Raw genomic sequence first — 27,826 nt, forward strand, 5'->3', positions numbered from 1 at the left:
ACCGAGGACCCCCCCAACCCCCCCTCCCCAAAGAGAAGCCGGAAGTTCGCCATCTTACTGGTGGGGGCCCTTCAATAAATTCAAAGCAAATGGTATTAAGGGAATATGTCTGAAACTGTTCAAATTCAGAGGAGAGGATTGAGGGTGAGGAGTATTGCAGGACTGTGAACGTCGTTTCCTTTTTACTCTGTATTTATGTTATGTGTTGAGATTTTACCTTTAACACAGTGTGTCTGCACTGAGCGCTGTAGCTAAGTCACCTTTGTCACACTAATGTACCTCTACTGAGGCTTGGTGTCAGTACTGTAAAATGGGTGTAATGCCTTCTCCATATGGTTGGTTTTTTAAAAATAATGTTTTAATTCAGATTGTTTTTACATGACTTATATAATTATTGAGGTATTTTATGATCTTTTTTCATACTAAGTCTTCAAAATGCCATGTGTATATATTTAAAATTCTTTTTGAGATATAATTGACGTATAACATTGTATTAGTTTTAGGTGTACAACATGATATATGTATTTATTGCAAAATGATAAATAACTTATTTTAATGATATGCATTATATTTTACACTGACAGCCCATCTCAGTTTGAACTATAAATTTTCATTAGAAATAGTTGCTTAGGTTTCATAAAATTTTAAAGTTGAGCATGTAGCTTCACATACTCAACTTGTTTTGAACCATACTTGAAAGTTTTCCAGCAACAAATTTGAGTTACTGGTTTTTTATTTAATTAAAATGTAAAGTTCCTTTCCCCAGTCTTAATGGCTCCTTTTTCAGTGAGTCGCTGACCTCCTGTGGCTCATGGGGTCTGACTTGGGCAGGAGAGTGGAGAGGGGCGTGTGACACGCTGGAAGGCCCGCAACCGGCACTGGCCCTCTCCTGCTCACCTCAGAGCCTAAGGCCTGGCGGCCAGTCCAGGCTCGCTTCTGTCCTCGGCTGTCCAAGAGAAGCTCCTGGCTGCTGTAGTCACTGTGGGAGTGACGTCCACTGTGCCGTGCAGTGGCCCCTTACGACACTCTCCGTCTCAGTCGGGATTTAATGGGGAAGCAGAACCAGGACGATGGTTAAGGACCAGGACTCACTGCAGGACTTAGACACGGCACAGTGTGTGTGGGGACAAGTGGAAGAGCAGGGAAGAGTCACTGACCAGCCTCCTGAAGTACCGATGTGGACAGCCAGGGCTACCAGGGAATCTGGAGAGCCAGGTACATGCAGCTGCTGGAGCCAGGCCGCGGAGGTGGGGGCCGGCAGGGATCTGCCGCAGGCCGTTGCCGCCGCGCCTGGTGGTGGGCCTGGACTTGCTCTTGTCTTCAGGCCTGTTTTAGGGCAGAAGAGGTGGATGTGGAGTGGAGAGCTAGCTTGAGCCTGCCAGCATCTCTGTGTCTCTCTTTCACTGTGTCCAAGTCTGCCGACTTGATGCTCTTTTACTTTCTCAGCCCACCTTCAGGTGAGACCATCTGTAGACAGGGGAGCAGGACACTGGGACTGAGAGAAGAGCGCAGATAGAAGAGCTTGGGTGGAAAGTGGGAGAGGAGACAACCTTGAGGCCCCGTCTCTGAAAAAAATCCATCCTGTGAGATGGTTCTAGGGCCTTCCACAGACTCTGCTTTTTTTTTCGCATTTAGTAAAGTAGGGAATGTAATGTCTGATTTCTGAAAGCCTAGGTCTGCACGGTACCATCCCCATCTGCTGGCATGTCTGGGCTTTGCCACTAAAACTCAAGGCTTGATCGCATCTTGAATACAGTGTGTGTGTTCCAGTTTCTGAATGTAGGTGTTTTACATTTTTTTTGACTAAAGTAGAAATTAATACAACTGTGAGGGAGGGAGAACCCTGCAGAGGTCAAGCATTGAGGCTTCTGGAATCATTGCTTGGGAGGGTGTTTCTGCTGTGAGGCTTGGACTAAGTAGACTCTAAGTCCCTTCTGTTTTTAACATTCTGTGATTTATTGAATTCAGTTATAACCCTAATTTTACATCACCATTGAACTCCCAATATCAAATTTAAAATGTTTTAGTATGGATTTTTCTTTGTTAAAATTATTTTTATTTTCAAATTTATTTAGGGGATGTTAAATCTTAGTTACCTTACCCCCGTATAACTTGTATTTTTTCTTATTAAAATATGTTCATTGTGAAGAAAATACATACTAGAAAAGGAAAAAATCATATGTAATCCCACTACCCAGAGATAATTCCTGCTAATTTTAGTATCTCTTTCCTAGCATGTGTACGTCTAAGTGAAAGCATCCTGTATTTGCCTCTGTCTGTGTCATTAATTTTCTTTTTTTCTTTTTTTGAGATTAGTCCCCTAGTTTCTTTTTTTATTAAGATATCATTGATACACAATCTTATGAAGGTTTCACATGAGCAACATTGTGGTTACTGCATTCAAACATAGTATCAAGTCCTCACACACACCCCTTTGCAGTCACTGTCCATCAGCGTAGTAAGATGCTATAGAGTCTCTACTTGTCTTCTCTGTGTTGTACAGCCCTCCCTGTGCCCTCACCCCCAACATTATGTCTGCTAATCGTAATGCCCCCCTTTTCCCTTTGTCCCTCTTTTCCCACCCATCCTCCCCAGTCCCTTTCCCTTTGGTAACTGTTAGTTCATTCTTGGGTTCTGTGAGTGTGCTGCTGTTTTGTTCCTTCAGTTTTTCTTTGTTCTTATACTCCACAGATGAGTGAAATGGTTTGATACTTGTCTTTCTCCACCTGGCTTATTTCACTGAGCATAATACCCTCTAGCTCCATCCATGTTGTTGCAAATGGTAGGATTTGTTTTCTTGTTATGGCTGAGTAATATTCCATTGTGTATATGTACCACATCTTCTTTATCCATTCATCTACTGATGGACACCTAGGTTGCTTCCATTTCTTGGCTATTGTAAATAGTGCTGCGATAAACATAGGGGTGCATATGTCTTTTTCAAACTGGGCTGCTGCATTCTTAGGGTAAATTCCTAGGAGTGGAATTTCTGGGTCAAATGGTATTTCTATTTTTAGTTTTTTGAGGGACCTCCATACTGCTTTCCACAATGGTTGAACTAATTTACATTCCCACCAACAGTGTAAGAGGTTTCCCCTTTCTCCACATCCTTGCCAACATTTGTTGTTTGTCTTTTGGATGGTGGCCATCCTTACTGGTGTGAGGTGGTATCTGTTTGTGGTTTTAATTTGCATTTCTCTGATGATTAGCGATGTGGAGCATCTTTTCATGTGTCTGTTGGCCATCTGAATTTCTTCTTTGGAGAAGTGTCTGTTCAGATCCTCTGCCTATTTTTTAATTGGATTATTTGCTTTTTGTTTGTTGAGATGCATGAGCTCTTTATATATTTTGGATGTCAACCCTTTATTGGATATGTCATTTATGAATATATTCTCCCATACTGTAGGATGTCTTTTTGTTCTACTGATGGTGTCCTTTGCTGTACAGAAGCTTTTCAGCTTGATATAGTCCCACTTACTCATCTTTGCTTTTGTTTCCCTTGCCCAGGGAGATACGCTCATGAAGAAGCTGCTCATGTTTATGTCCAAGAGATTTTTGCCTATGTTTTTTTCTAGGAGATTTATGGTTTCATGACTTACATTCAGGTCTTTGGTCAACTTGGAATTTACTTTTGTGTATGGGGTTAGACAGTGATCCAGTTTCATTCTCTTACATGTAGCTGTCCAGTTTTTGCCAACACCAGCTGTTGAAGAGGCTGTCATTTCTCCATTGTATGTCCATGGCTCCTTTATCGTATATTAATTGACTGTATACATTTGGGTTAATATCTGGATTCTCTATTCTGTTCCACTGGTCTGTGGGTCTGTTCTTGTGCCAGTACCAAATTGTCTTGATTGCCTTGGCTTTGTAGTAGAGCTTGAAGTTGGGAAGCAAAATCCCCCCTGCTTTATTCTTCCTTCTCATGATTGCTTTGGCTATTCGGGGTCTTTTGTGGTTCCATATTAATTTTAGAACTATTTGTTTAGTTCGTTGAAGAATGCTGTTGGTATTTTGATAGGGATTGCATTGAATCTGTAGATTGCTTTAGGCAGGATGGCCATTTTTGAGAATATTAATTCTTCCTAGCCAAGAGCATGGGATGAGTTTCCATTTGTTAGTGTCCTCTTTAATTTCTCTTAGGAGTGTCTTGTAGTTTTCAGGGTATAGGTCTTGCATCTCCTTGGTTAGGTTTATTACTAGGTATTTTATTTTTTTGGATGCAATTGTAAATGGAATTGTTTTCCTGATTTCTCTTTCTGCTGGCTCATCGTTAATGTATAGGAAAGCAACAGATTTCTGTGTATTAATTTTGTATCCTGTAACTTTGCTAAATTCAGATAATAGTTCTAGTAGTTTTAGAGTGGAGTCTTTAGGGCTTTTTTATGTACAATATCATGTCATCTGCAAATAGTGACAGTTTGACTTCTTTACCAATCTGGATGCCTTGTATTTCTTTGTTTTGTCTGATTGCCATGGCTAGTACCTCCAGTACTATGTTGAATAACCATGGGGATAGTAGGCATCCTTGTCTTGTTCCCGATCTTAGGTGAAAAGCTTTCAGCGTCTCACTGTTAAGTATGTTGTTGGCTATAGGTTTGTCATATATGGATGGCCTTTATTATGTTGAGGTACTTGCCCTCTATAACCGTTCTGTTGAGAGTTTTTATCATGAATGGATGTTGAATTTTGTCAAATGCTTTTTCAGCGTCTATGGAGATGATCATATGGTTTTTGTCCTTTTTGTTGATGTCCTGGATGATGTTGGTGGATTTTTGTATGTTGTACCATCCTTGCATCCCTGAGATGAATCCCACTTGATCATGGTGTATGATCCTCTTGATGTATTTTTGAATTCGGTTTGCTAATGTTTTGTTGAGTATTTTTGCATCTATGTTCATCAGGGATATTGGTCTGTAATTTTCTTTTTTGGTGGTATCTTTGCCAGGTTTTGGTATTAGAGTGATGCTGGCTTCATAGAATGAGTTTGGAAGTATACCCTTCTCTTCTATTTTTTGGAAAACTTTAAGGAGAATGGGTATTATGTCTTCTCTATGTTTGATAAAATTCAGCGGTGAATCCATCTGGCCTGGGGCTTTTGTTCTTGGGTAGTTTTCTGATAACCGATTCAATTTCATTGCTGGTAATTGGTCTGTTTAGATTTTCTGTTTCTTCCTTGGTCAGTCTTGGAAGGTTGTATTTTTCTAGGAAGTTGTCCATTTCTTCTAGGTTTTCCAGCTTGTTAGCATATAGATTTTCATAGTATTCTCTAATAATTCTTTGTATTTCTGTGGGGGTCTGTCGTGATTTTTCCATTCTCATTTCTGATTCTGTTGATGTGTGTAGATTCTCTTTTTCTCTTAAGTCTGGCTAGGGGTTTATCTAAAGTCTGGCTAGGGGTTTATCTGTTTTGTTTATTTTCTCAAAGAACCAGCTCTTGGTTTCATTGATTTTTCTCTATTGTTTTATTTTTCTCAATTTTATTTGTTTCTTCTCTGATCTTTATTATGACCCTCCTTCTAACTTTGGGCCTCATTTTTTCTTCTTTTTCCAGTTTCAATAATTGTGACTTTAGACTATCGTTTAGGATTGTTCTTCCTTCTTTAAATAGGCCTGGATTGCTATATACTTTCCTCTTAGAACTGCCTTCGCTGTGTCCCACAGAAGTTGGGCTTTGTGCTGTTGTTGTCATTTGTCTCCATTTATTGCTTGATCTCTGTTTTAATTTGGTCATTGATCCATTGATTATTTAGGAGCATGTCGTTAAGCCTCCATGTGTTTGTGAGCCTTTTTGTTTTCTTTGTACAATTTATTTCTAGTTTTATTCCTTGGTGGTCTGAGAAGTTGGTTGGTAGAATTTCAGTCTTTTTGAATTTACTGTGGCTCTTTTTGTGGCCTAGTATGTGGTCTATTCTGGAAAATGTTCCAAGTGCACTTGAGAAGAATGTGTATCCTGTTGCTTTTGGGTGTAGAGTTCTGTAGATGTCTGTTAGGTCCATCTGTTCTAGTATGTTGTTCAATGCCTCTGTGTCCTTACTTTCTGTCTGGTTGATCTGTCCTTTGGAGTGAGTGGAGTGTTGAAGTCTCCTAAAATGAATGCATTGCATTCTGTTTCCTCCTTTAATTCTGTTAGTATTTGTTTCACATATGTCAGTGCTCCTGTGTTGGGCACATATATATTTATAATGGTTATATCTTCTTGTTGGACTAACCCCTTTATCATTATGTAATATCCTTCTTTATCTTGTTACTTTCTTTGTTTTGAAGTCTATTTTGTCTGATAGTAGTACTGCAATACTTGCTTTTTTCTCTCTGTTGTTTGTGTGAAATATCTTTTTCCATCCCTTCACTTTTAGTCTGTGTATATCTTTTGGTTTGAGGTGAATCTCTTATAGGCAGTATGTAGATGGGTCTTGCTTTTTTATCCATTCTATTACTCTGTCTTTTGATTGGTGTATTCAGTCCATTTACATTTAGGGTGATTATCAATAGATATGTACTTATTGCCATGCAAGCTTTGGATGCGTGGTTACCAAAGGTTCAAAGGGTAGCTTCTTTACTATGTAACCATCTAAGTTAACTCTCTGTCTAACTTAACTCTTTTATTAAGCTATTATAAACACAGTCTGATGATTCTTTATTTCTCTCCCTTATTCTTCCTCCTCCATTCTTTATATGTTAGGTGTTTTATTCTGTACTCTTGTGTTTCCTTTGACTGTTTTTGTGGATAGTTGATTTTAGTTTTGCCTTTAGTTAGCATTTGGTTGGTCTGCTTTCTTTGCTGTGATTTTGTTTTCTCTGGTTACATCTGTTTAGCCTTAGGAGTGCTTCCATCCAGAGCAGTCCCTTTAAAATATCCTGTAGAGGTGGTTTGTGGGAGACAAATTCCCTCAACTTTTGCTTGTCTGGAAATTGCTTAATCCCTCCTTCAAATTTAAAAAATAATCGTGCTGAATACAGTATTCTTGGTTCAAGGCCTTTCTGTTTCATTGCATTAAGAATATCATGCCATTCTCTTCTGGCCTGTAAATTTTCTGTTAAGAAGTCTGATGATAGCCTGATGGGTTTTCCTTTGTAGGTGACCTTTTTCCTCTCTCTGGCTGCCTTTAAAACTCTGTCCTTGTCCTTGATCTTTGCCATTTTAATTATTATGTCTTAGTGCTGTCCTCCTTGGGTCCCTTGTATTGGGAGATCTGTGGGCTTCCATGGTCTGAGAGACTGTTTCCTCCCTCAGTTTGGGGAAGTTTTCAGCAATTATTTCTTCAAAGACACTTTCTATCCCTTTTCTCTCTCTTCTTCTTCTGGTACCCCTATAATGCAAATATTGTTCCGTTTGGATTGGTCATACAGTTCTCTTAATATTCTTTCATTCCTAGAGATCCTTTTATCTCTCTCTGTGTCAGCTTCTCTGTGTTCCTGTTCTCTGATTTCTATTCCATTAACAGTCTCTTGCACCTCGTCCAGTCTGCGCTTAAGACCTTCTGTCAATTGTTTCATTTCTGTTATCTCCCTCCGGACTTCATCCCTTATCGCTTGCATATTTCTCTGCAGGTCCATCAACATGGTTATGACTTTTATTTTTAATTCCTTTTGAGGAAGACTGGTTATATCTGTCTCACCAGGCCCTCTCTGGGGTTGTCTGGGTGATTTTTGACTGGATCAGATTCTTCTGCTTTTTCAGGGCGATAGAAGTGGTCACAGGCAGGTGGCATGTGTGTCAGCTAGGAGAACAAAGTCCCTTCCTGCTTCTTGGTCATCTTGCCCTTCTCCGCTGCCAGTGCCAGTTACCACATACTGGGAGCAGTCTCGGATAATCCTCTCAGCTGCTGTGGGCTTGGTGGCCCTCGGGATAGCCTAGCGCACTGCGGGGTGGTCGCAGCCGTGCCAGGTGTTTTCTCCTGCAAGAACGGTGCTCCTTTGTGCCTTCCGGACCTTGCTCTGGCTCCCTCTGTCTGTCCTGGTTAGCCGTGTGCTGGGAGGAGACTCTGTTTGGTTGCTGTGGGCGGGGCTGTTCTCCAGCTGCTCCACAGCTGTGGCAGGTCAGCTGGTTTGCTTGAAGCGCGGGCCAGGGGGAATGAATGGCAGGCTGCTTATCGCTGTGAGGGACTTCGGGACTGCTTTACCCCACAGGGGGTTAGGGGGCCTAAAGTTCCTTAAGATTCCCAGCCTGCTGGGCAGAGTGTGCTGGGGTGATTTTGTCCAGGTGTTGAGCCCTTTTCCCTTTAAGACTTTAAAAAGTGCCTGCTTTTCTTTTATCGCAGGGGAGCCAGGTGTGGGGACCTTCTTGCAGTCTCCGTCTCAGATTTTACTTTTCCATTACTCCAATATCCAGTATACATACAGGGTGTGCCTGTGCTCCTGGTGCAGATTACCAGGGCTGGTTACTCAGCAGTCCCGTGATTCCACCCCCTCCCGCTCGGATTCTTTTCCTCCCGCCGGTGAGCTGGGGTGTGGGGAGTGCTCGGGTCCCGCCGGGTCACGGTTTTGCATCTTACCCTTTTCGTGAGATGCTGAATTCTCGCAGATGTAGATGTAGCCTGGCTGTTGTACTGTATCTTCTGGTCTCTCTTTTAGGAATAGTTGTATTTGTTGTGTTTTCAAAAATACATATGGTTTTGGGAGGAGATTTCTGCTGCCCTACTCACGCCACCATCTTGAGCCCCCCCACTCAGTCCTTTTTATGTCACTGTATTTTATATTGTCTAAGCCTATTGTGGTTTGGCACTGTACTCCAATTTGGTGTAATGTTCAAGGAACTTATATAAACCCCAAATTTGAGCAGTTGAGCATCAGGTAAAGTAATATTTCCTTGTGTTTAGATTATACTAGTTTTACATGCAACTTGGGGACACCTACTGGACAGCATATTGTATTCCAGGACTCCAGACCAGAATCTTCAAGACGGTCTGCTTCAGAGACTCCCACTGAGAGCCATAGACTAGGTGGAGCTGGATTTGACTCAGCAGCCTCCTTTTTTTACTCTTCATGGGAATAAGTTGTCACTTTCAAAAATAATATGGGCAAGGGAATCTTGGAAATACCAGAATGTGAAATTGACATTTCACAAAATTGCTGAATAAGTGGGAGATTAGACGGGAAGATAATAGAGGTGGGAGGAGTTAGTGCTAAGAATTGCACTCCTGGTAGGATGGGAGAGCTTGGTACAAAGCTCCCTGGGGACCTAAGTAGAGAAAAAACAATCCATTAATAATTTACTGATAAAACAAGTCTGAATTGGGATATGTATGCATGTAGACCTGGACCTGAGAGAGTGCCCCCAAGTAGGGGACAGGAAGAGGACAGAGTGACCCCTGGATTTGGGACCAGCAAACCTGGGTGTGGATCCCACTTCTGCCACTTAGTAGCTTTGTCACATCCGCGGTCTCTGGGCCTTGTTTGCTCTGTAGTAAAAAAAAGAGAAGATTTAACCAGGTGTTCTGTTACCCTCTTTCTACTTTCCTTTGTGGCTGACTCTCATCTGGTGCCAGGGCTTGAGGGGCTTTGTCCCAGAGATTCTCATCCTGCCTGTAGTAATTATTTGTTGGGTCAATCCTTGCTGAAGGGTGTGAAGTACACAGACACTCTTATTTGCAAATGATCAAACACCTAATTAGAACCAACTTTAGCAAAATGTGGGACGTGTTGGGAGGTTCTCAGTACATAGCTCACAGAACGGAAGAAATTGCTGAAAAACTGAGGATGCTGAATCCAGGGCCCCCCGTTTGGTCAAGATTCTCTCTCTGCTGCTTCCCTCCCAGTGTGGATTTCATTCTCCTTTCGCCTAGTTGCCTTTTATCTGAGGAAGGGGCTATGCTCACATCCTTTGGCATCATGAAGTCAGGAAATGGTTCTTCCTCTGTGTTTAATTAGAAAAATCTAAGGAAGGACTCCTAATTAGCTTGGCATGAGTTGCACCCCCTACCTGGACTAGTCTCCATATTCTGGCCCAGAATGGGTCTGATGTGCACGCGTGGACCATCTCTGTGATCTTTGTGGCAGCATCCTGCTGGACGGGGCCTGACTTTGCTGTTAGGACTATGTGGATTGCATAGGAAGAAACACAGAAACCTGGTGTGTGAGAGACTTTTTTAAAAGGTGATCTTGGTGGCAGCTCCACCTTCACACTTTGGAGTGGAAGAGGGTTGTCTCATTACAGGAAAACAGTCCCTTGGGTGGAATTAGAATTTGTTACACAGAACTTTAGGAGCTCTTCACCACCACAGAATGGTGTTGGCAGCCATTCCCCTGAAGGAGTGTGTGAAATGAGTCCGCCAAACCGAATGGTTGGGGGAAGGGAGGGCAAGAGCTGTTTTGTTCTTAAGAATGTGTCAAGGTCAAGCTTGGTTCCGCTTCCAGGCCACATCTGAGAGTGTGTTGTCAAGCGGGAAGGCCGCACAAGTATGAGAAGAGCTGTATCTGGAGCTGCCAATCTCTTAACACATTACTGAAAATGCAACAAACAAAATAAAAGCTAATTTACAATTGTATTATTTATCAGTATTTGTTTGGTACAACACCAAAGCAAGTCCTCGAAAGATAAGTGTTCAGAAGCATAAACGTGTTTAGATGGGGGTCTTTCCACTCTCCCTGTGGCTTCCTGCTTCCTCTGTGCTTTGTTACTTCCTTCCTCAAAGCCTCTTCCTTTCCTTCAAAGGGCACAGAGCTTCTTTTGGGGGAGGGGGGGAAAAACAAAACTTGGTCTTGGGCTTTCTTGACCAAAGTGCAACAATTTTCAAGCCTTTGTATACATTTTTTTTAAGGTAGCCCACAATGAAAAACCAGTTCACACTCATTAGGATGGTTGTTGTGGAAAAAAAACAAAAAATAGCCTTGGTGAGGATGTGGAGAAATTGGAACATGGTGCATTGAGGAATGTAAAATGCCATAGCTACTATGGAAAACATTATGGTGGTTCCTAAAAAAACCGTGAAACAGAATTACGGTATGATCCAGCAATTCCACTTCTAGGTATATATATGCAAAAATATTGAACACCTATTTGTACAGCAATGTTCATAGCAGTACTATTCACAATAGCCAAAGCATGGAAATAAGCCATATGTCCATAGACAGATGAATGGATTAAAAAAACATGGTAGAGACAAACAATGGAATATTATTCAGCCTTTAAAAGGAAGGAAAATTCCATCATGCTATACCAAGGATGAGCCTTGAAGACTTAATGCTAAGTGAAGTAAGCCAGCCACAAAGGGCAGGTATTGATTCCACTTCTATGAGGAGCCTGGAATACTTGAATTCAGAGACAAAGTGGTTACCAGGGACTAGGGAGGGACTCTTGGGGAAATAAGCACTTAATGGGTACAGAAAACATTCTGGCAGTGAATAATGGTGATAGGTGCACAAAAGTGTGACTGTCTCTGAATTGTACACTTAAAAGTGGTTTTAAAATTTTATGTATATTTTACCATAATAAAAAACATTAAAAAAATAGTCTACTTCTTAAACATTTAACTTAATTTCTACATTTCATCATAAGTGCAAAATGTATCCAGTGGAATCAAAATAGATTTGATACCTGTTATCTATTTAAAAGTATGTAAACCAGTTCTTTAATAGTGGTACATTTTTCATTCCTTTTCTTTTTTACTTGTATTTCTAGGCTTCCCACAGAATTTTATCGTAATGTAATATTTTACACTCAAGAGTCTTGATAACATTATACTTTCTTTGCAACAAAAAGAGTGCCTAAATTGAAGTTATAAATTATTTCCTGTGGCAAGCCCAAATAGCCAAAGCAATCCTGAGAAGGTAAAATAAAGCTGGGGGGATTATGTTCCCCGACTTCAAGCTCTACTACAAAGCCACAGTAATCAAGACAGTTTGATACTGGCGCAAGAACAGACCCATAGACCAATGGAACAGACTAGAGAGGCCAGGTATAAACCCAAGCATATATGGTCAATTAATATATGAAAAAGGAGCCATGGACACAATGAGGAAATGACAGCCTCTTCAACAGCTGGTGTTGGCAAAACTGGACAGCCTACATGCAAGAGAATGAAACTGGATTATTGTCTAACACCATACACAAAAGAAAACTCAAAATGGATCAAAGACCTGAATGTAAGTCATGAAACCAGAAAACTCTTAGAAGAAAACATAGGCAAAAATCTCCTGTATATAAGCATGAGCAACTTTTTCCTGAACATATCTTGGGCAAGGGAAACAATAAAAAATGAACAAATGGGACTACATCATGCTAAAAAGCTTCTGTATAGCAAAGAACATCAGCAGAACAAAAAGCCAGCCTATAGTATGAGAGAATATATTTGTAAATGACATATTCAACAAGGGGTTAACATCCAAAATAAATAAACACACTCCTCAACACCCAAAAAGCAAATAACCCTATTAAAAAATGGGTGGAGGATATGAACGGACACTTTTCCAAAAAAGAAATTCAGTTGGCCAACAAGCACATGAAAAGATGCTCCACATTGCTAATTATCAGAGAAATGCAAATTAAAACCACAATGAGATATCACCTCACACCAGTTAGGATGGCCAACACAGAAAAGACTGGGAACAACAAATGCTGGCGAGGATGCGGAGAAAGGAGAACCCTCCTACACTGCTGGTGGGAATGTAAGCTAGTTCATCCATTGTGGAAAGCAATACTGAGGTTCCTCAAAAAACTAAAAATAGAAATACCATTTGACCAGGGAACTCCACTTCTAGGAATTTAGTGAAAGAAAACAAGTTCTCAGATTCAAAAAGACATATGCACCCCTATGTTCATCGCAGCACTATTTACAATAGCCAAGATAAGGAAGCAACCTAAGTGCCCATCAGTAGATGAATGGATAAAGAAGATGCGGTGCATATACTCAATGGAATGCTATTCAAGAAAGAAACATCCTACCATTTGCAACAACATGGATGGAGCTAGAGAGTATTGTTCAGTGAAATCAGGCAGAGAAAAACAAATAAATAATTTCACTCATTTGTGTTGTATAACAATGAAGCAAAACTGAAGGAACAAAATAGCAGCAGACTCTCAAGAAGGGACTAGTGGTTACCAAAGGGGAGGGGTGGGAAAGGGCACATGGGGAGGGAGGGAGAAGGGGATTGTGGGGTATCATGATCGGTGCACATGGTGTGTGTGGGGTCACGGGGAAGACAGTGTAGCTCAGAGAGGACAAATAGGGACTCTGGCATCTTACTGCACTGATGGGCAGTGACTGCAATAGGTATGGGCAGGGGGACTCAATAATGGTGAATGTAATCACGTTTTTCTTGTGAAACCTTCATAAGAGTGTGCATCAATGATACCTTAATAAAAAAATATTATTTCCTGTGACGAAGAGGCTGTAAGTGTTCTGGATTGCTGTGACCATTGACTGCTAGGACAATTGATAAAGACAATCAGAATGTTACAGATTTTTGATAAACACTCTTATTTAGTAACTGTTTATTGGAAATTCTTCTTAATGAGATAAATGAGGCATTTAAAAAACATGTAATTTTGGATGGCTCACTTATTGCTGGAATGATTCAACAAATTGCTGGATTTTCAACAAATGCATTTCTATTTTGTTTTCATAGATCTGTGTTCTTAGTAAACTTGTTCACAGAAATAAGTAAGTTCTTAGAGCAGCAACGCTCAGTTGTTTGAACTCCTTAAGTTATGTGCAAAAAATCACTCATCTGTCATGTTTAGTATTTTACTTGCTGACAGTTCAATTTACTCCTTCAGATTTGTTGAAAAGATGGGACTGGAAACCATCTAATTGTGAAAAGATTTGTTACCTAAGTCATCAGCCATTGAATTTGTTTTTTGAAAGTTTACCAAGATTGCTTTATGAAGAGTTCAGAAGACTACTGCTGTACCTAGTACTCTTTCACTTAGAGACCTGTTCTAATGCAGTTTACCTAAAGGACTGAGAAAATTAAAATCCTGTTAGTTTAAAAACAACCTTGCCAATACACAGTATCTTAATATGCTTAATTTTATCACTTTGAGTATGTTTCGTCAAATCCTTGGGTCTATAGATTTTGACTGCTCTACCTATGAAAAATGTCAACCATAAAATTAAGTCACTTTTTGTCAAACCAGTTAGTTCAGTCAGACTGCATTTTGTTAGAAAAAAGTCTGACTTCATTTTTCCCCAGCATTTTGATATGAACATTTGACAGTATACAGAAAAGTTGAATGAATTATAAAGTGAGCACTCATAATGTCCACCTGGACTTTACAGTCACCATTTTGTTATATTTGCTTTTATCACCTATCCATTTATTTCCTCTAAGCATTTATCAATCCATCTTATTTTTTGGATATATTTCAAAGTAAGTTACACACATGGATACACTTCATCCCTAAATATTTCAGCATGTATTTCATTAACTCATGTCCAATATTCACAATTTTTGAAGGTAAATTTACACATGGAAATGCACAAATACTGTGTGTACTATTAGATGCCTTCTGACATGCACACACCCGGCTGCCATCTAAATGTAGTGTATTAACCATCAGCTCATCAAGTACCCTCCCACGGCTCCCACTCCCTCCCACTGCTACCTGTTGGAAACAGCCACCTGGCTGCTTTTCACTGCGTGGTAGCTTTGCCTGTTCTAGAACTTCAAGTAAATGGAATCACATATGTTCTCTTATGTAAGGCTGCTTTCACTCAGTGTAATTGTTTCAATTCACCCATGTTGTTGATATTTGCAGAATAATATTTCAGTATGTGCATATACCACACTTTATTATCCTTGGTGGTCACTTGGGTTGTTTCTACGTTTTGGTGGTTATGAATAAAGCTACTGTCACTGTACATGGTCAGGTCTTTTGGTAGGTATCCACTTCTATTCCTCCTGGTTGGGCACCTAGATATGGGATAGTATATGTTTAATTGTTTAAGAAATTGGCAGACCTTTTTTGAAAGTGGTTGTAACTTCATACAGTAATGTATGAAGTTCTGATCAGCAACATTAAATGTTGGCAAAATGTGGAGCAGTTTTAATTTTAGCCATCTGGTGGGTGTGTAGTATCTCACTGTGGTTTAATCTGTACATCTTTGCTGGCTAATGATCACTTTAAAGTGCTTGTTAGCTGGTTACGTACCGTTGTGAGATGCCTTTTCGAGATTTTGTGCCCTTTAAGATTTTTTTCTTTTCAAGATTTCTTATGCATTCTATGCACTAGCCTTTTGTCAGATATAGTTGCACATATTCTCTCCCATTTTGTGGCTTGCCTCATCATTTTCTTAACGGTGTCTTGAAGAACAGAAGTTTTAAATTTTGATTAGCCCGATTTATCAAAATTTTCTTTAATAGTCATTGCTTTCTGTATCCTCCGTAAGAAACTTTTGCTTCTGTGCACTCTTCCATCCTAAATCATAAAGATAGTACGTGTTTTTTTGGAGAAGCTTTATAGTTTTTACCTTCAGGCTTCTGTGATCCATATTAAATCAGTGTTTGTATGTGATGTGAGGTAGGGGTCAAAGTTCATTTTTCTTCACATGGATATTTGGTTGTTTCAACCCATTTGTTAAGTCTTTCCCCCCTGAATTGCTTGAGGGCAGATATATTATTGAGGTCGCATTGACTAGGTAGATCAGTTTGGTGGAAACTTAAGTTTTTAACAATATTGAATCTTCCAGTATGTGAACATGGCATATGACATTTAAAAATCTAAACATTGTTAGTATTTAAGAAATACAAATATCACTTTGAAATAATTTACAGAATTCATTTGGAGATTATTAAAAGCGCTCAAGAACTAAAGTAAGCCAATGACCATATTTTGTAGTGGGAAATACAAAGTAAATCTAATGTGTGTTTTTACACCCTCATCTGTGTTGTGACTGAATGAATAGCTGAAATTGAAAGGAGACTTTTCCTGAGTATCCTAGCCACGGTTCAGCCTCTCTCTTCTGAATTCCTGCTGCACTTATTGATTAGTAAATAGACTAACAATAAATTGTTCTCTAGAGTGTGAACTTCTGGGGACTTGTGATTAATTCAGTCTTAGCCTTTAATGTGTGGTGAATAGTGTAAAACAACGTTAATAAGTCAGGTCCTAAAGATGGGCTCTGATCTGAGAGGCAACAGGGAGCCATTGAAGTCACCTGCTGGGGACAGTGAACACCAGGAAGAAAGTGGTTTTGAGTAAGAACTGGATGAGTTACCTGGAGAGAGAATCTGGAATAGGAAACCCATTTTAAACTTTTAACTACTTTGCATATGGTCAGCAGACCTATGTAGCATTGACATCACTTAGGAGTTTTGTAGAAATGCTAATTCTGGGGCCTGACCCACACCTTCCAAATCAGAATCCATGTTTTAAAAAGATTCCTAAGTCATTTATGTGCACACCCAAGTTTGAGAATGCTGTTCTAGAGAAGTTTGCTGTTTCCTGGCACGAGTGGTAAGGGCTGTAGTATGAACAGCAGTTGAAATTATCTTGACGGATGTCTGACTTCTTGCATGTTTCTCTTTAAGTTGCCAGAATGGATTTTCAAAAATCATTATTTTGGTTTTCTTGAATTGGGGGAAGAAAATAATCTTCCTAACAATCTATAGAAATACATTCTTAGAAATGCTACCTTATGGGCTTGTAAAAACTTTACCATAAATTACTGATTTAAATAGCCTCAGCTGACTGTAAAGACAGTCAGTCATCTGAAAAAAATCTAATGAGGACAAATGTCCCAGTGTCCTGTTTCGGCTATTCCCAGGGATTAGACTTTGAGAATAAAGTTGAGATTTTGTGAAAACAGTTCAAGTGTGGTTGCTATACAAACTATAATAGTGTGCTTGTTTAAAATCTAAAGAGGAAAATGAGAAGACAGATTTTATTTTGTATTGTTATGTTTGTGCAATAACTAAAGGAAAATAAATCCATTAGCAGCCTGCTACCTTCACACAATAGCTGTATTTTTCTGTGATCCTTTACCCAAAATGTCCATCAACATACAGAATTTTCACATAGTTATGATATAGATACCACTTTGCAGTCTGCTTATGTCATTTAACGTATTTCCCTTCTTGCCACCATCTCTTCGAACAGTTCCTCTGCTTTCTCCGTCTTCCCCCTCCTCTCCCTCTCATCTCTGGCCTCCCTGACACTGATGTCTGGTTCACCTTGAACCTGCTGTTACATCATTTCCTGCTTACGAGTTTGCAGAGATTCCTCACTGCATGCCTGAGCACCCATGTGATGTTCCAGCCTCCGTTCTTCCTGACTTGGCTTGCCCAAACATACCTTGCTTACCTTCTTCCCTACTACCTCCTGAAAACGGGATCTCTTTTTTTCCTAGGATCAGCTGGTGGTACATTTGCTTTGTAAGCAAACTCAGGTCTCCCAGGGGCTTCAGCTGGTTTCTTGAAGCTACTGTCTGCCTTTTGCAATGGAGCCCGCCTTCGTGGCTTCACGAGTGGGGCTAGCAGGCATTACTCTTTCCTTGCCGTGCTCTCCCTACTTGCCAAATGCTCAAAAGAACTACTTGCAAAGGACCCTGAGCAGTTTTGTGCTAAGTTTTGCTGGGAGAGGAGTCATCAGAGGAAAGACAGGTTCTTTGGCTGAAGAGAAAGAAGATCAGAGTTGAGGCTCTGCCACTCTGAGCCCTGGAGCCGGTGTCCCTGGCTCACCTTTGCATTTCAAGTCTGCCTGGGGGTGCTCCACTCTAGACTGGCAGACTTTGAGCTTTGGGTCAGTTTACTTTCCTTGAGTTGTCCAGATATCAAGAAATCTGGAGATTAACTATAAAAAAGATAACTGGTATTTTCAAAGGGAAATGATTAAAGTTTTGAGCCAAATTATGAAACTTAATCAGAAACTTCATATAGATATTGAAAAAAACTTGTAGGAGGAAGCTTTTAAGCTGAGACATTGTTCAAATAGATTGCCATAGAATAAGAATTATCACTTTATGTTGTGCTGGTTACCAGCTTTTAGCACCTTTGGAGATCCTAGATATTGGTGCTTGGCAAAAGATTATAAAGAACACACTCCCCAGTGAAAAGGGCCAGGTTCCTATCCAGCACCAGATGTGAATTCGGGAAGCAGAGGTGGGCTTTTGTTCAGTAAAATCAGCCTTTGCTTTCCAGACCTCTTACCTCACTGCATGTCAGCCGTGTTGACGGTTTACCTCTCAACCTCGCTTGCAATACGGAGTGGAGAGGTGGGACTGGACGGGTAAGTGTGGGGACACCGGATCAGGAAGCCGCTCGAGAGGAGGCCTGCCAAGCAAAATGTCTCAGAGCACAGGTGGCTGCGGACAGGACAGGACGGCCGTCCGTACCAGTTCACCTAGGAGAGTTTCTGTTTGAGGTTGCTGTCGTGGCATGATCGTGAATATTTATCCCCATCCCTCACAGAAGTATCTTGACTTGGATGATGATAATAGAAAATTTTTTTTATCAGAAAATAAAATTCTGATAAAATACTTTATGCCAGAAGAGGGGCCCGGCCGCGGCGCCGGCCCTGCGCGCGCGCGCGGAGGAAGGACACAGTAGCGCCCGTGCGGCGCCCAGCAGTTGGGTCCGCCGGCCCGCGAAGGACCCCGGCCGCGGAGCCGGGAGGCCTGGGGGCGCTGACCGCCAGCCATCCGGGGAGGACACGCCTCAGCAGTGATGTGGGAAGTGATGCCCACGATTAATGAGGACACCCCTCTGAGCCAAAGGGGGTCCCAAAGCAGTGGCTCGGCCTCTGACTCGCATTTCGAGCAGCTGATGGTGAACATGCTAGATGAAAGGGACCACCTTCTAGATACCCTTTGGGGAACTCAGGAGAGCCTCTCACCTGCCCAGCGAAGACTGCAGGATGTCATCTACGACAGAGATTCACTCCAGAGACAGCTCGATTCAGCCCTGCCACAGAGCCCCGAGCCCCGGCGAGCCAGACTCCCACTGAAGACACCCGGGAACGACGCGTCCACAGCTTCAAGCGTCAGCCCGGCACCCCGAGGGCCAGCGTGAGCTCTCCCACCACTTGCCAGTTCGTGGCCCATTTCAAGCTGCCCACAGAAAGCCACTGAGCACAGAGATGGAGACGGGCCCAGAATCAGCATGAGCAGCTCCTGGCCCTGCTCGGGAGGGATCCATAGGGCGCTGGGTGAGGCAGATTCGGATTGTGGCTTGGGAGTAGTCAGAGATTGGGACAAGATCCAGTGTGACAACCGCTCCTCCTGTCCCCTTTCCAATTGTCCCCAAGCCCTCCCCTCCCGAGCTCCTGTCAAGGCAAAGAGACAAGAGTTAAATTGCTTTTTCAGCATTTATTGACAGGCAGCGTCATTGATTAATTAGGAGGGTCTTGTTCGTTTCCTTAGGGTGGCATTCATAAGATAGCGGAAAAACTTCTCCACAGCGGGCAAAATCTTACTCAGACACATGGTGAACTTGAGTGTGTTTTTGCTATTTCTGCACCTCATAGTGTAGCGACGACGATAGCACACTGTGGGGAATAAGAGAGGCGGGGGATTTCAACATGAGCCGAGCCCCCAGCAAAGCTCCTCACCTCCTCTTCTCCGCCTCTGGCCACATCACCTCCTCCAGCTCTGCCCCCTGAACAAAGCCCCTCACCTCTTCTTCCCCGCCTCTGGCAGCATCGCCTCCTTCCTCTGTTATTTCTTGGTCTCTGGCGGCGGCATCTGCTCTATGTCCGCAATGTGTATATCTGGCTATTGTGCCAGGTGGACTCAGTCTGGGTGCTCAGAGCAGGAGGTACCGCCTTAGCTGGGCCAGCCAACCTGTAAGCAGGTGTGGGCTATGAGCCAGGGGCTGGCTCCTGGGCCTCTTACAGACACGGGAGCCCCCTGGGCCTTATGAGGTCACAACAGAGGCCAGCCAGAATGGACCCACCTTGTGCCCATATATGGGCATGTGGGAGGCCCTTAGTGGGCAGGGCTTGGCCATGATGCCCAGGGGCCTCCATGTCACCAGCTGAGGGGAGACCAGCTGGCCTTCCTGTACAGGGCAATCTCTCACTCATCCAGGGAGCTCTCAAGTAAAGTATTATTGAGCACTGACTGTGGGCCAAGGTCTAGGGTCTGGGGGAGGCCCTGGCATACAGTGATAAATAAGGCAGACATATTCTGCCTGATAAAGTTTAGACTCTAACTTGAGGAAACATGAATGAAATAACAGCACAGAATAATCGTGTCAGGAGGAAGGCCCTCCGGGGCTGGTGCAGAGGTGCCACCTTCATCGAGGGCCCACGCTTCAGTGGTCTTCCAGTTCTGTCCTCAGCACGTGCTTTCCATCCTCAAGGTTGCCTCATAGTCCAAACTCTGGGCTGCCGTGCACAGTTGTACAATTCTGTACTGCCCAAAGCTTTGAGCCAAGGGACTGAGTGGGCATTGAAGTCCAGCCTGGGCTCTGCCTGTCTGGTCAGGCCCAGCACCCATAGGCGTGCTGCTGCACACAGCAGCAGTGTTTTATCTAATTCACCTGCTCAGTGTCTGCGAAAAATGTTAATGAAGAGGAGTTAGAAGTTGTGGGTTGTCAACTATTTAACTTGAATCTAGCTGAAAAACAAGTAAGACTCAGACAGGAAAGAGAGGAAGGCAAAAGACATAATCTAAATAAGCCTTATTTCGGATATCAAAGAGAACACCAAACCTAGTGGACTGAAGGATTGGTGAGAAGGAGAATTAAAAGTTCATTGGTTCCAAATCATGGCATTCTTAAAGGTCACCGAGGACTTTGGACTTCATCCTGTACACAACGGAAGCCCTGGTTTTTTTTTTAGTATAAGAATAATATGAAGAAACAAGTGTGATGAAGATTAATTTGTCAGCTGGAAGAAAGAAGTGCAATTGCTGTGATCTTGAAATGCTGTCATTCAGACCTGAGGAGCCTGGACTGGAGTGGTGGATATAAGGCAGGAAACAACAAAAAAGTCAATAGACAGAGTGGATTATGTGAAGGAAAAAAAGAAAAGCCCAAGACTGCCAGAGGTCCAATCAGCAGGTCATGACAACTGGGCTTCCTTAAATTTTAGGACTAATTAAAACCTAACTTTTACAGCAGGTTTTTATTGAGCAGTGGGGAGAAGTTGCACTCGAAGCCTCTAGCCAGATGCCATTTCAATCATCACATAACTAGCAAGCCCTTTTGCATCTTTTAAATCTAAGGAAAATCTTTGAATAAGGCAAGCATATTAAATTTTAATTTAGGTTCAAAATAATAATACTTTATGCCAGATACGGTACTAAATGCTTTATATAATCCGCACAAAACACCTGAAAGGTAGCTGCTGTGGCTACTTTACAGATGAAAGCTCAGAAAGGCTAATTTGATTGAGATCACACCATAGCAGACCAGGTGAGCAAATCGAATCTATTATACTTTTAAAACTACTTTATTTTCCCAGTCTGCCACACTAAGGGATTAACGGCATGGCCTCCACTGACTTTGGGATCCAGTGAAGGACTCCTACAATGGCAGTGACAGCTCTTATCTGGAAGAATGGAATGTAGAATGTCTGGACAAGGATGGTGGTGATGCCCACAGTGGGGATGTGGGCAGTGAAGGCAGAGGTGCACTGATCAGGTTGCCAGGCTCCTGGATGCTTGTGGCCATTTGTTCCTGGATGTCCTTGAAGGGACCTGCTGCTCAGGCCTGGATGGGAGGCTCATGGTGCTTGTACAGATCGGTACTACACAGACTCTGTGCCTCTGCTGGGAATCTTGTTCAAATACAGCTCGGTTCCGTAAATCTTAGGTGGGGCCTGAGATTTTGTATAACAAACTCTTAGCGATGCTGACACTGCTGATATCACTGTACTCTGTATGGTTGATGAGACTGCCTGAGGCATGAAGGGAGCCACATGACAAACACCTGATTTTAGATGGGGAAGGGAAGAGTTGCTTCGAGGCATGGATGCTGTGGGGTGGGCGGGAGGGACCATGTTGGTGGCTGGTGTAGGGGACGGGCTCTTAACCTGCACGGTTTCAGAGGATGCATTGTCTTTGTAATTAGTGCATATGGATCATTTGAAAGTATAACCTTTGTTTGGGGGGAAGTGTGGACTTGGAGAAGCAGGAGAGGGGGGTGGTCTGGGTTGAGGGCAACACCAGTGTGGATGAGTTCTTACTCAGCCTGGGCAGTGGTGGTGAGAATTTGACAAACACAGACCGGTAGCAAGCAGAGTATCTAAGGCCAGACAGGAATAACGTGGATGCATGACACAGCAGCAAGCTTTATAAAAATAAAAAATAAAAAAACCCATGGGAGGAGTCCCACCCACAGCCTAGCCATTTTCCCCTCGAGGCTGTGCTGAGTTCCTGTGACCATAAGGGTTTACTTCAGGAGGCTCTGGCCATCTGTGCCTGAGGCTGAGGCTGACAGCATAACCCCTTCTGCCCACCTCAGACCCTGTCCTGGGCAGTGCCAGGTGTACCTGTTTCCCGAGTCTGGTGACCGCTTCCTGTAACATGGAGAACAAGCAAGGTGGGGGGCTGCCAGCCTGGTCTGGGTGTGAGCAGCCTGCTCCTGGGGCCAGGGCCTCTGCTCTACCCTCTTCTGAGTAAGAGCCTTGCACTGAAGGCCATGTGGAAAACGACTGACGTGGGAGAGTGCGCTGAGAGGAAGGAGCAAAGGTTCTAAAAGCTCTGAGCAGAGCTGGACTGGCTCCTGGACCTGTGAGGGCCCCAGGAGTTCTGAGCAGCACCCCTGAGAGAGGGCCCAGGCACCCAAAGGCCCCACTGATCTCCCAGAGCCCCCAGAAGGGCAGGAGAAACTGCTGTCAGAGCTGGGTGATATGAGCTCCGGAACGTGGGGTCTCTAGTGGGGCGTAATGCCACTTCTGAGACCGTTTCTCCTGTTCTGGTCTGTTTGGGGAGTGTTTCCTCAGTCTGTGTACAGGGGCAGAAGGGAGGGGAGGAGCTGGGCCCGATACGTCTGCCCGCTCTGATGCCAGTCCTGCTGGGGTGAGGGGGCTGGTCAGGGCAGAGCTTACTTCAGTATACCTAGAGCAGCCTGGTGACATCCCCGCCCTCTACAAAAGCTGACCCCTTTTCTGTGTGCTGAGCTGTTCCAGAGGAGCCGGGAGCGCCAGGAGCCGTCCCCAGGGTCCGAGTGTACAGTGTTTTTCTGGAGGTCGCCTGTCTCTTGGTGGTAAACACCGCTGTGGCAGGGCACCGCTCGGGCCGCTGGAGCACACGGGTGTTTGCGGGATCGTGGAGCTTTGCACTGGGCTGCAAAACCAGGGCTTGAGCAAGCAGCTGGAGAGAGTCCAGGTCTAGAGTGTTTTTGGGTTTGGGGGTGGAGAGCAGAGGGAGGGGAAGGGAGGGGCAGGAGGGCAGAGCTGCACAGGCAGGCAGTCTGCTGCTTTGGCTCTGCCGTCCACGGAGAGGACCTCATCCGTGCCTGGCGGCCGCCGGCCACCATTGCTGAAGATAGGAGGGCGCTGCCTCGCAACCCTGCCTTCGCAGCAGCACTGCGCCCGGACTGTTCCAAGTAGCTGTTGTTCTAGCTTTTCCCTGGGAGGCAAGTCTCCTCCCTGTCGTCCCCTCCTGCCCTCCCCCTTCTGTGAGGGATGGTGCCGCTTGCTGCTGCTCGGCTCAGCCGGCTGATGTCACTGGCAGCGGGAAGCATCAGCAGCCTGATCACATGCTGGCCAGTCTGTAATGCAGGCGGGATAGGGGTGTGTGTGTGGGGAGGGGGCTGTATGGCAGCTGCTCTAGCTCCAACGCCCCCAAAAGTGCAGAGGCAGCGGCTGCAGCATCCGGCCGGCTTGGATGTCTGGTTCCTGAGCCTGGGGAAACTATTATTAATAATATTTATCGTTGACAATACTGGGGAAAACAGCCCTTAACTCTGGGGTTTCTGCTGTCCTCCTGTCCAAAGCAGACTTCCAGGACTCTGAAGAAGCAGTTACAAGAAGGATGCTCTTCCCCACCTCTGCGCAAGATTCTTCCCGTGGCCTCCCAGATGCAAATGACCTGTGCCTTGGCCTGCAGTCCCTCAGTCTCACGGGCTGGGACCGGCCCTGGAGCACCCAGGACTCGGATTCCTCAGCCCAGAGCAGCACACACTCGGGTGAGTGCCAGAAAATGAGTTGGTTGGGGGAGGGGACGCATGGGGCGGAGAGCGAAGATAACCCCAGCAACAGTTGTTCTGTTCCCTTCGCATCACCCCCAACCCCCTACAACACGGAGCTGTTTTGCAAGAGATGGAAATGCTGGCTTTGAGTGTGGCAGGACAGATGGTTGCTCATGAAGGCAGGCATGGCTTTTCCACTTACCCTGATAAATTCCCTGGAGTTGTTAGTCTGCACCTGGGGTGGCCCTGAGAAGGGTCCCCAAGGTGACAGCCTTATGCAGAAAAGATCCAGCCAACCCTCTAGTGCCTGGGCCTGTCTTGGAGATGATGAAGCAAAACACTTTAACGTGGGGGAGGGGACTTAAGGGCTGATTGCTGGATGTCCACATTCTATTTCTCGTGGCTTTTAAAACTAAGGAGCTATGTATGAAGGGTGGGTGGTCCCTGGATCATGGCAGGGGAAGAATTTTAACCTCCCATGGGGCTGGGCGATCCTGGGATGTTAGAATTGACTTCGCATAAGGTTAAGAGCCTTGATCCTGGAAAGGGGTAGGTAGGACCGGCGGGGGGGTGGGTAGTGACCCTCAGCTAGGAGGCTCTTTTCCTGTCTTTGTGTTAAAGGTAAGCAGGTAGATGAAGGAGCAGCCACTCCCCTTTAAAGTCCCTTGTCATCTTGGTAGGAGTCGATGGGGACAAAGTGAAGGGGCTTCTTGGCAACCCCTCAAACTGCTTCTGTGATACCTCCGCATTTATTTCCCTCTTGTGGTGCAGGGGAGAGGGTTGGCCACTCCAAGTCTTGGAGAATTCAGGAAGAAATGTGAACTTGAGAAATATTATAGGTATTTAGTATACTCAAAATCTATGTGCTTTGCTTTACGTAAATCATCCCTTAATACATTGGCAGCAGATACTTTAAAACATGGAAAGATCTGTTGGGGGCTGGGGGGACAGGGCGGCCCCTGCTGTTGGTGCTGACAGTGGGGTTCACAGAGCCTGGCATCCTTTCCACCCCCACTCCAGAGACTGGCATTCATGGCAGCAAGGTACTGTCGTGCTCACTTCTCTGGCCTCCACCCTATTTGGCGCAGGTCCCTTTTAGAACGTTTTGCAGAGCCTGGACGGTTGTGTCTTGGCATTTTAATGCCCAGTCGTTTCGGTAAAATCCCACTTAGGGAGAAGGGTTGGATATTTTTTTATTTGGTGTGGGTAGGGAAGATCTTTGCCTTAATTAACTACCTCTGGGTTAAAGTGGAGTTCTTGAAGTATTGGCCTTGAGCTGACTGCTGTCTTTCTGGAAAAGCTGGTAACTGTCTTGTACCCCTGGGTGAGGAAGTGTGGTGTCACTTTGGTGTCCTCCGTCTGGAGGCCGCAGTGGCTCTCTCTGGAGTGCTCTGGAGCCGGTCTGGGGGCCTGAGGAGCTGACCTTGTCCTCACTCCCACTGTATCGGAGCAGAAGCCGGAAGAGCTCACGTAGGGCCTGTCTGGCTGCTCGGGGTTTGACAGGGACACCGTCCTCGCTGGTGTCAGGTTGGGCGTGGCTCTGTTTCCTTAGCTAGAAGGGTCCTTCTGCGGTCGATCACAGCAGAGAAATGCGAGAGGGCCTGTCTTAGGACTTGGAGAGCTTGGTCTGAAAGTTACTGTGAAATCAGGCTGTACAAAAATTAGCTTGAATCCAGACATAATTTCCCCAGCTTCCCGAAAGGTCTGTGCTTGGGGCTTTTTGTCTCTAAAGTGAGGATGAATTTACTTCACCACCTTCCATCTCAAGCACTTTAGTGATAAATATTGCATGATTTTGTGGATCAGGGAGGGACTGCAGTCTCTGGCCTTAGCATTCATAGGGACCAGAGGGTTGCCCCAGTCGTATGAGCTGACCAGGGGCAGAGTTAGTGTGGGCATGTCCTTCTGTCCAGGGGTTGAGGATGCGCTCACCCCTGGTCCCCATGTTGTCCTTGGACTTTGAAGCTGTGGTGGTGGCCATCTCTCTTCTTTCCCTGAGCTCTGGGCCTTTTGGAAAGCCCACATGGGATACCACGTCCTGGAGTAGGATGCAGCCCTCCTACCAACCAGCTGCAGTGCCAGATGATGCACCCTTGCCAGCAATGCGGGAACAGGCAGCCCACATTCCATTGCCTACGCCACCTTCCAATCTGAAGACCAGCTCGTTCAGTTTCTTCAGAGAGGGAGGGGGAGTGTCGGTGGTTCCGGACAGTCCGGGTTGTCGTTGCAGACAGCCTGGTGCCCTGCTGCCTCTGCACAGAGCACGGGATGCTCACTTCCTCCTTGGGCTCTGCTCAGAGATATGCTGCCGAGGCACCTGCGGCTTTACATCTGGCCATCTCCTACCACTCTTAAGTGTTTAGTGGTGTTGGGGGCAAGGTTGGAGATAGCAAGGCTCTTGACGGAAAGTGAATTCACTCAACAAACGTTGAACACTGGCTATGTGCCAAGCACGATGTTAGGCACTGGAGGTACATCAACAAATAAAATTGTCCTTAAAAACCTCATGGCTATCAAGGGAAAACAGATGAGTAAGTATACTAAATGCAACACGGTAGCTGCTGTGGTGAGGGCTTCCGTGTTTTTCCCCTGAAGACTTTTTTTGCATTGGGACAACCTTTCATTGGCTTCTCAGCATGAGACTGGTATGTGGGGACCTTTCTCGGGGGCTAGGGTCCTTCTGCTATGAGGGTTTCACAGGCCTCAGAGGCCTGCAGGAAGACCCTGGGCTTGAGTCTGCTTTTGAGAGTTCTGCCTGCAAAGCCAGCACTGGTTCGAATATGACACTTTGTGGGGTCCCTCCCTTCTAGACTCTGCCCTGAGGCCTCACCTCGTGCTAGGAAGGAAGCCTTTCAGGGAAGGATAAATGTTAGAAGTGGGTCTTTCTCTGCGACCCCACAGTGGCATGTGTCTAGGACTACCTCTGTCCTGCTTGCAGTGGCTTAAGTCATGTGATGGACCAGCAGGGTTGTGACAGCTGTTCTCCACGTCCTGGGATGGGGCAAGGTGACTAATAACCACCGTTCATGGGCTGTTGCGTATGCTAAGTATATGGCGTGATTTCAGTGTTGCACGGGCCTGTGGAATGGGTGCTATTGTTGTTCCTCTCTCAAAGGTGAGGAAGTAGTGAGGCTCGCAGAGGCTGTGAGGTGCCAAAGTGACACGACTACCAGAATTCCAACCCAGGTCTTTCTGGTTCCCGCACTCTTGTGCTCTCAGTTACTCTATTACGCCTGTGTTCTATGACCAGAGAACCCTAACATGTTGGACGAGAGAACACGTATGTTAAGGTATCTCTATGTACAACTCGGGCTATTCGGCCAGAGGGGATGCATTTCCTTGCTGTGGTCCCTGGGATTCTGCTTCCCTCTCCACCCGGAGTCTCAACAGCACCACCCAGTGCGTTTGCCTCCCTGCCTTCTCCTGGCGACTCTGGACGCAGCATTACTCAGCATGGAGTGGGGTGCCTGAGAATCTGCTTTGGGGGACCTGGAAATGAGGGCTCCTAATGAATGCCTTATACAGAAGCCCAGTGGGCTGACCAGATGCTCAGCCTGAGGGTGCTGGAGGACGGGCCCTGCTTCTCCCGCTCTCCTTCAGAAGGCCCTCAGGGATCGACCCGTTCACCCTCTCTGGTTTCTGCCCTGACTGCGACCCAGGAGGTGTGCGTGCCCCGTGCTGTGTCCTGTGGTCTGGGGTAGATCAGCCTGGGCTCAGGGGCATCTTCAGCATATGGCTCCATCTGTGCTTCCGAACAACAAAGTAGGGTTGGTTTCCTCTTCTGGAACGCAAGCCTCCCAGGCCCAACCAAGGA

General features: G+C 44.8%; 1 protein-coding gene across 7 annotated transcripts in view; it reads left to right on the plus strand.

The window, feature by feature from the left end:
* Window positions 1–27,826, plus strand: part of CPEB1 (cytoplasmic polyadenylation element binding protein 1) — a 101,949-nt gene that overhangs the window by 54,150 nt on the left and 19,973 nt on the right. For 3 of the 7 annotated variants that reach the window (XM_073227059.1, XM_073227060.1, XM_073227062.1), the window contains exon 3: window positions 23,818–24,009. In XM_073227059.1, coding sequence (XP_073083160.1) covers window positions 23,856–24,009 — 154 coding nt within the window. In that variant the 5' untranslated portion in view covers window positions 23,818–23,855. Of the gene's footprint in view, window positions 1–22,939; window positions 23,208–23,272; window positions 23,458–23,817; window positions 24,010–27,826 lie in introns of those variants that run through there. The other 4 variants (XM_037000662.2, XM_073227061.1, XM_037000659.2 and 1 more) reach the window with 3 other exon arrangements.

This window comes from Manis javanica, chromosome 18 (assembly GCF_040802235.1).
Source record: "Manis javanica isolate MJ-LG chromosome 18, MJ_LKY, whole genome shotgun sequence".
Classification (NCBI taxonomy): Eukaryota; Metazoa; Chordata; class Mammalia; order Pholidota; family Manidae; genus Manis; species Manis javanica.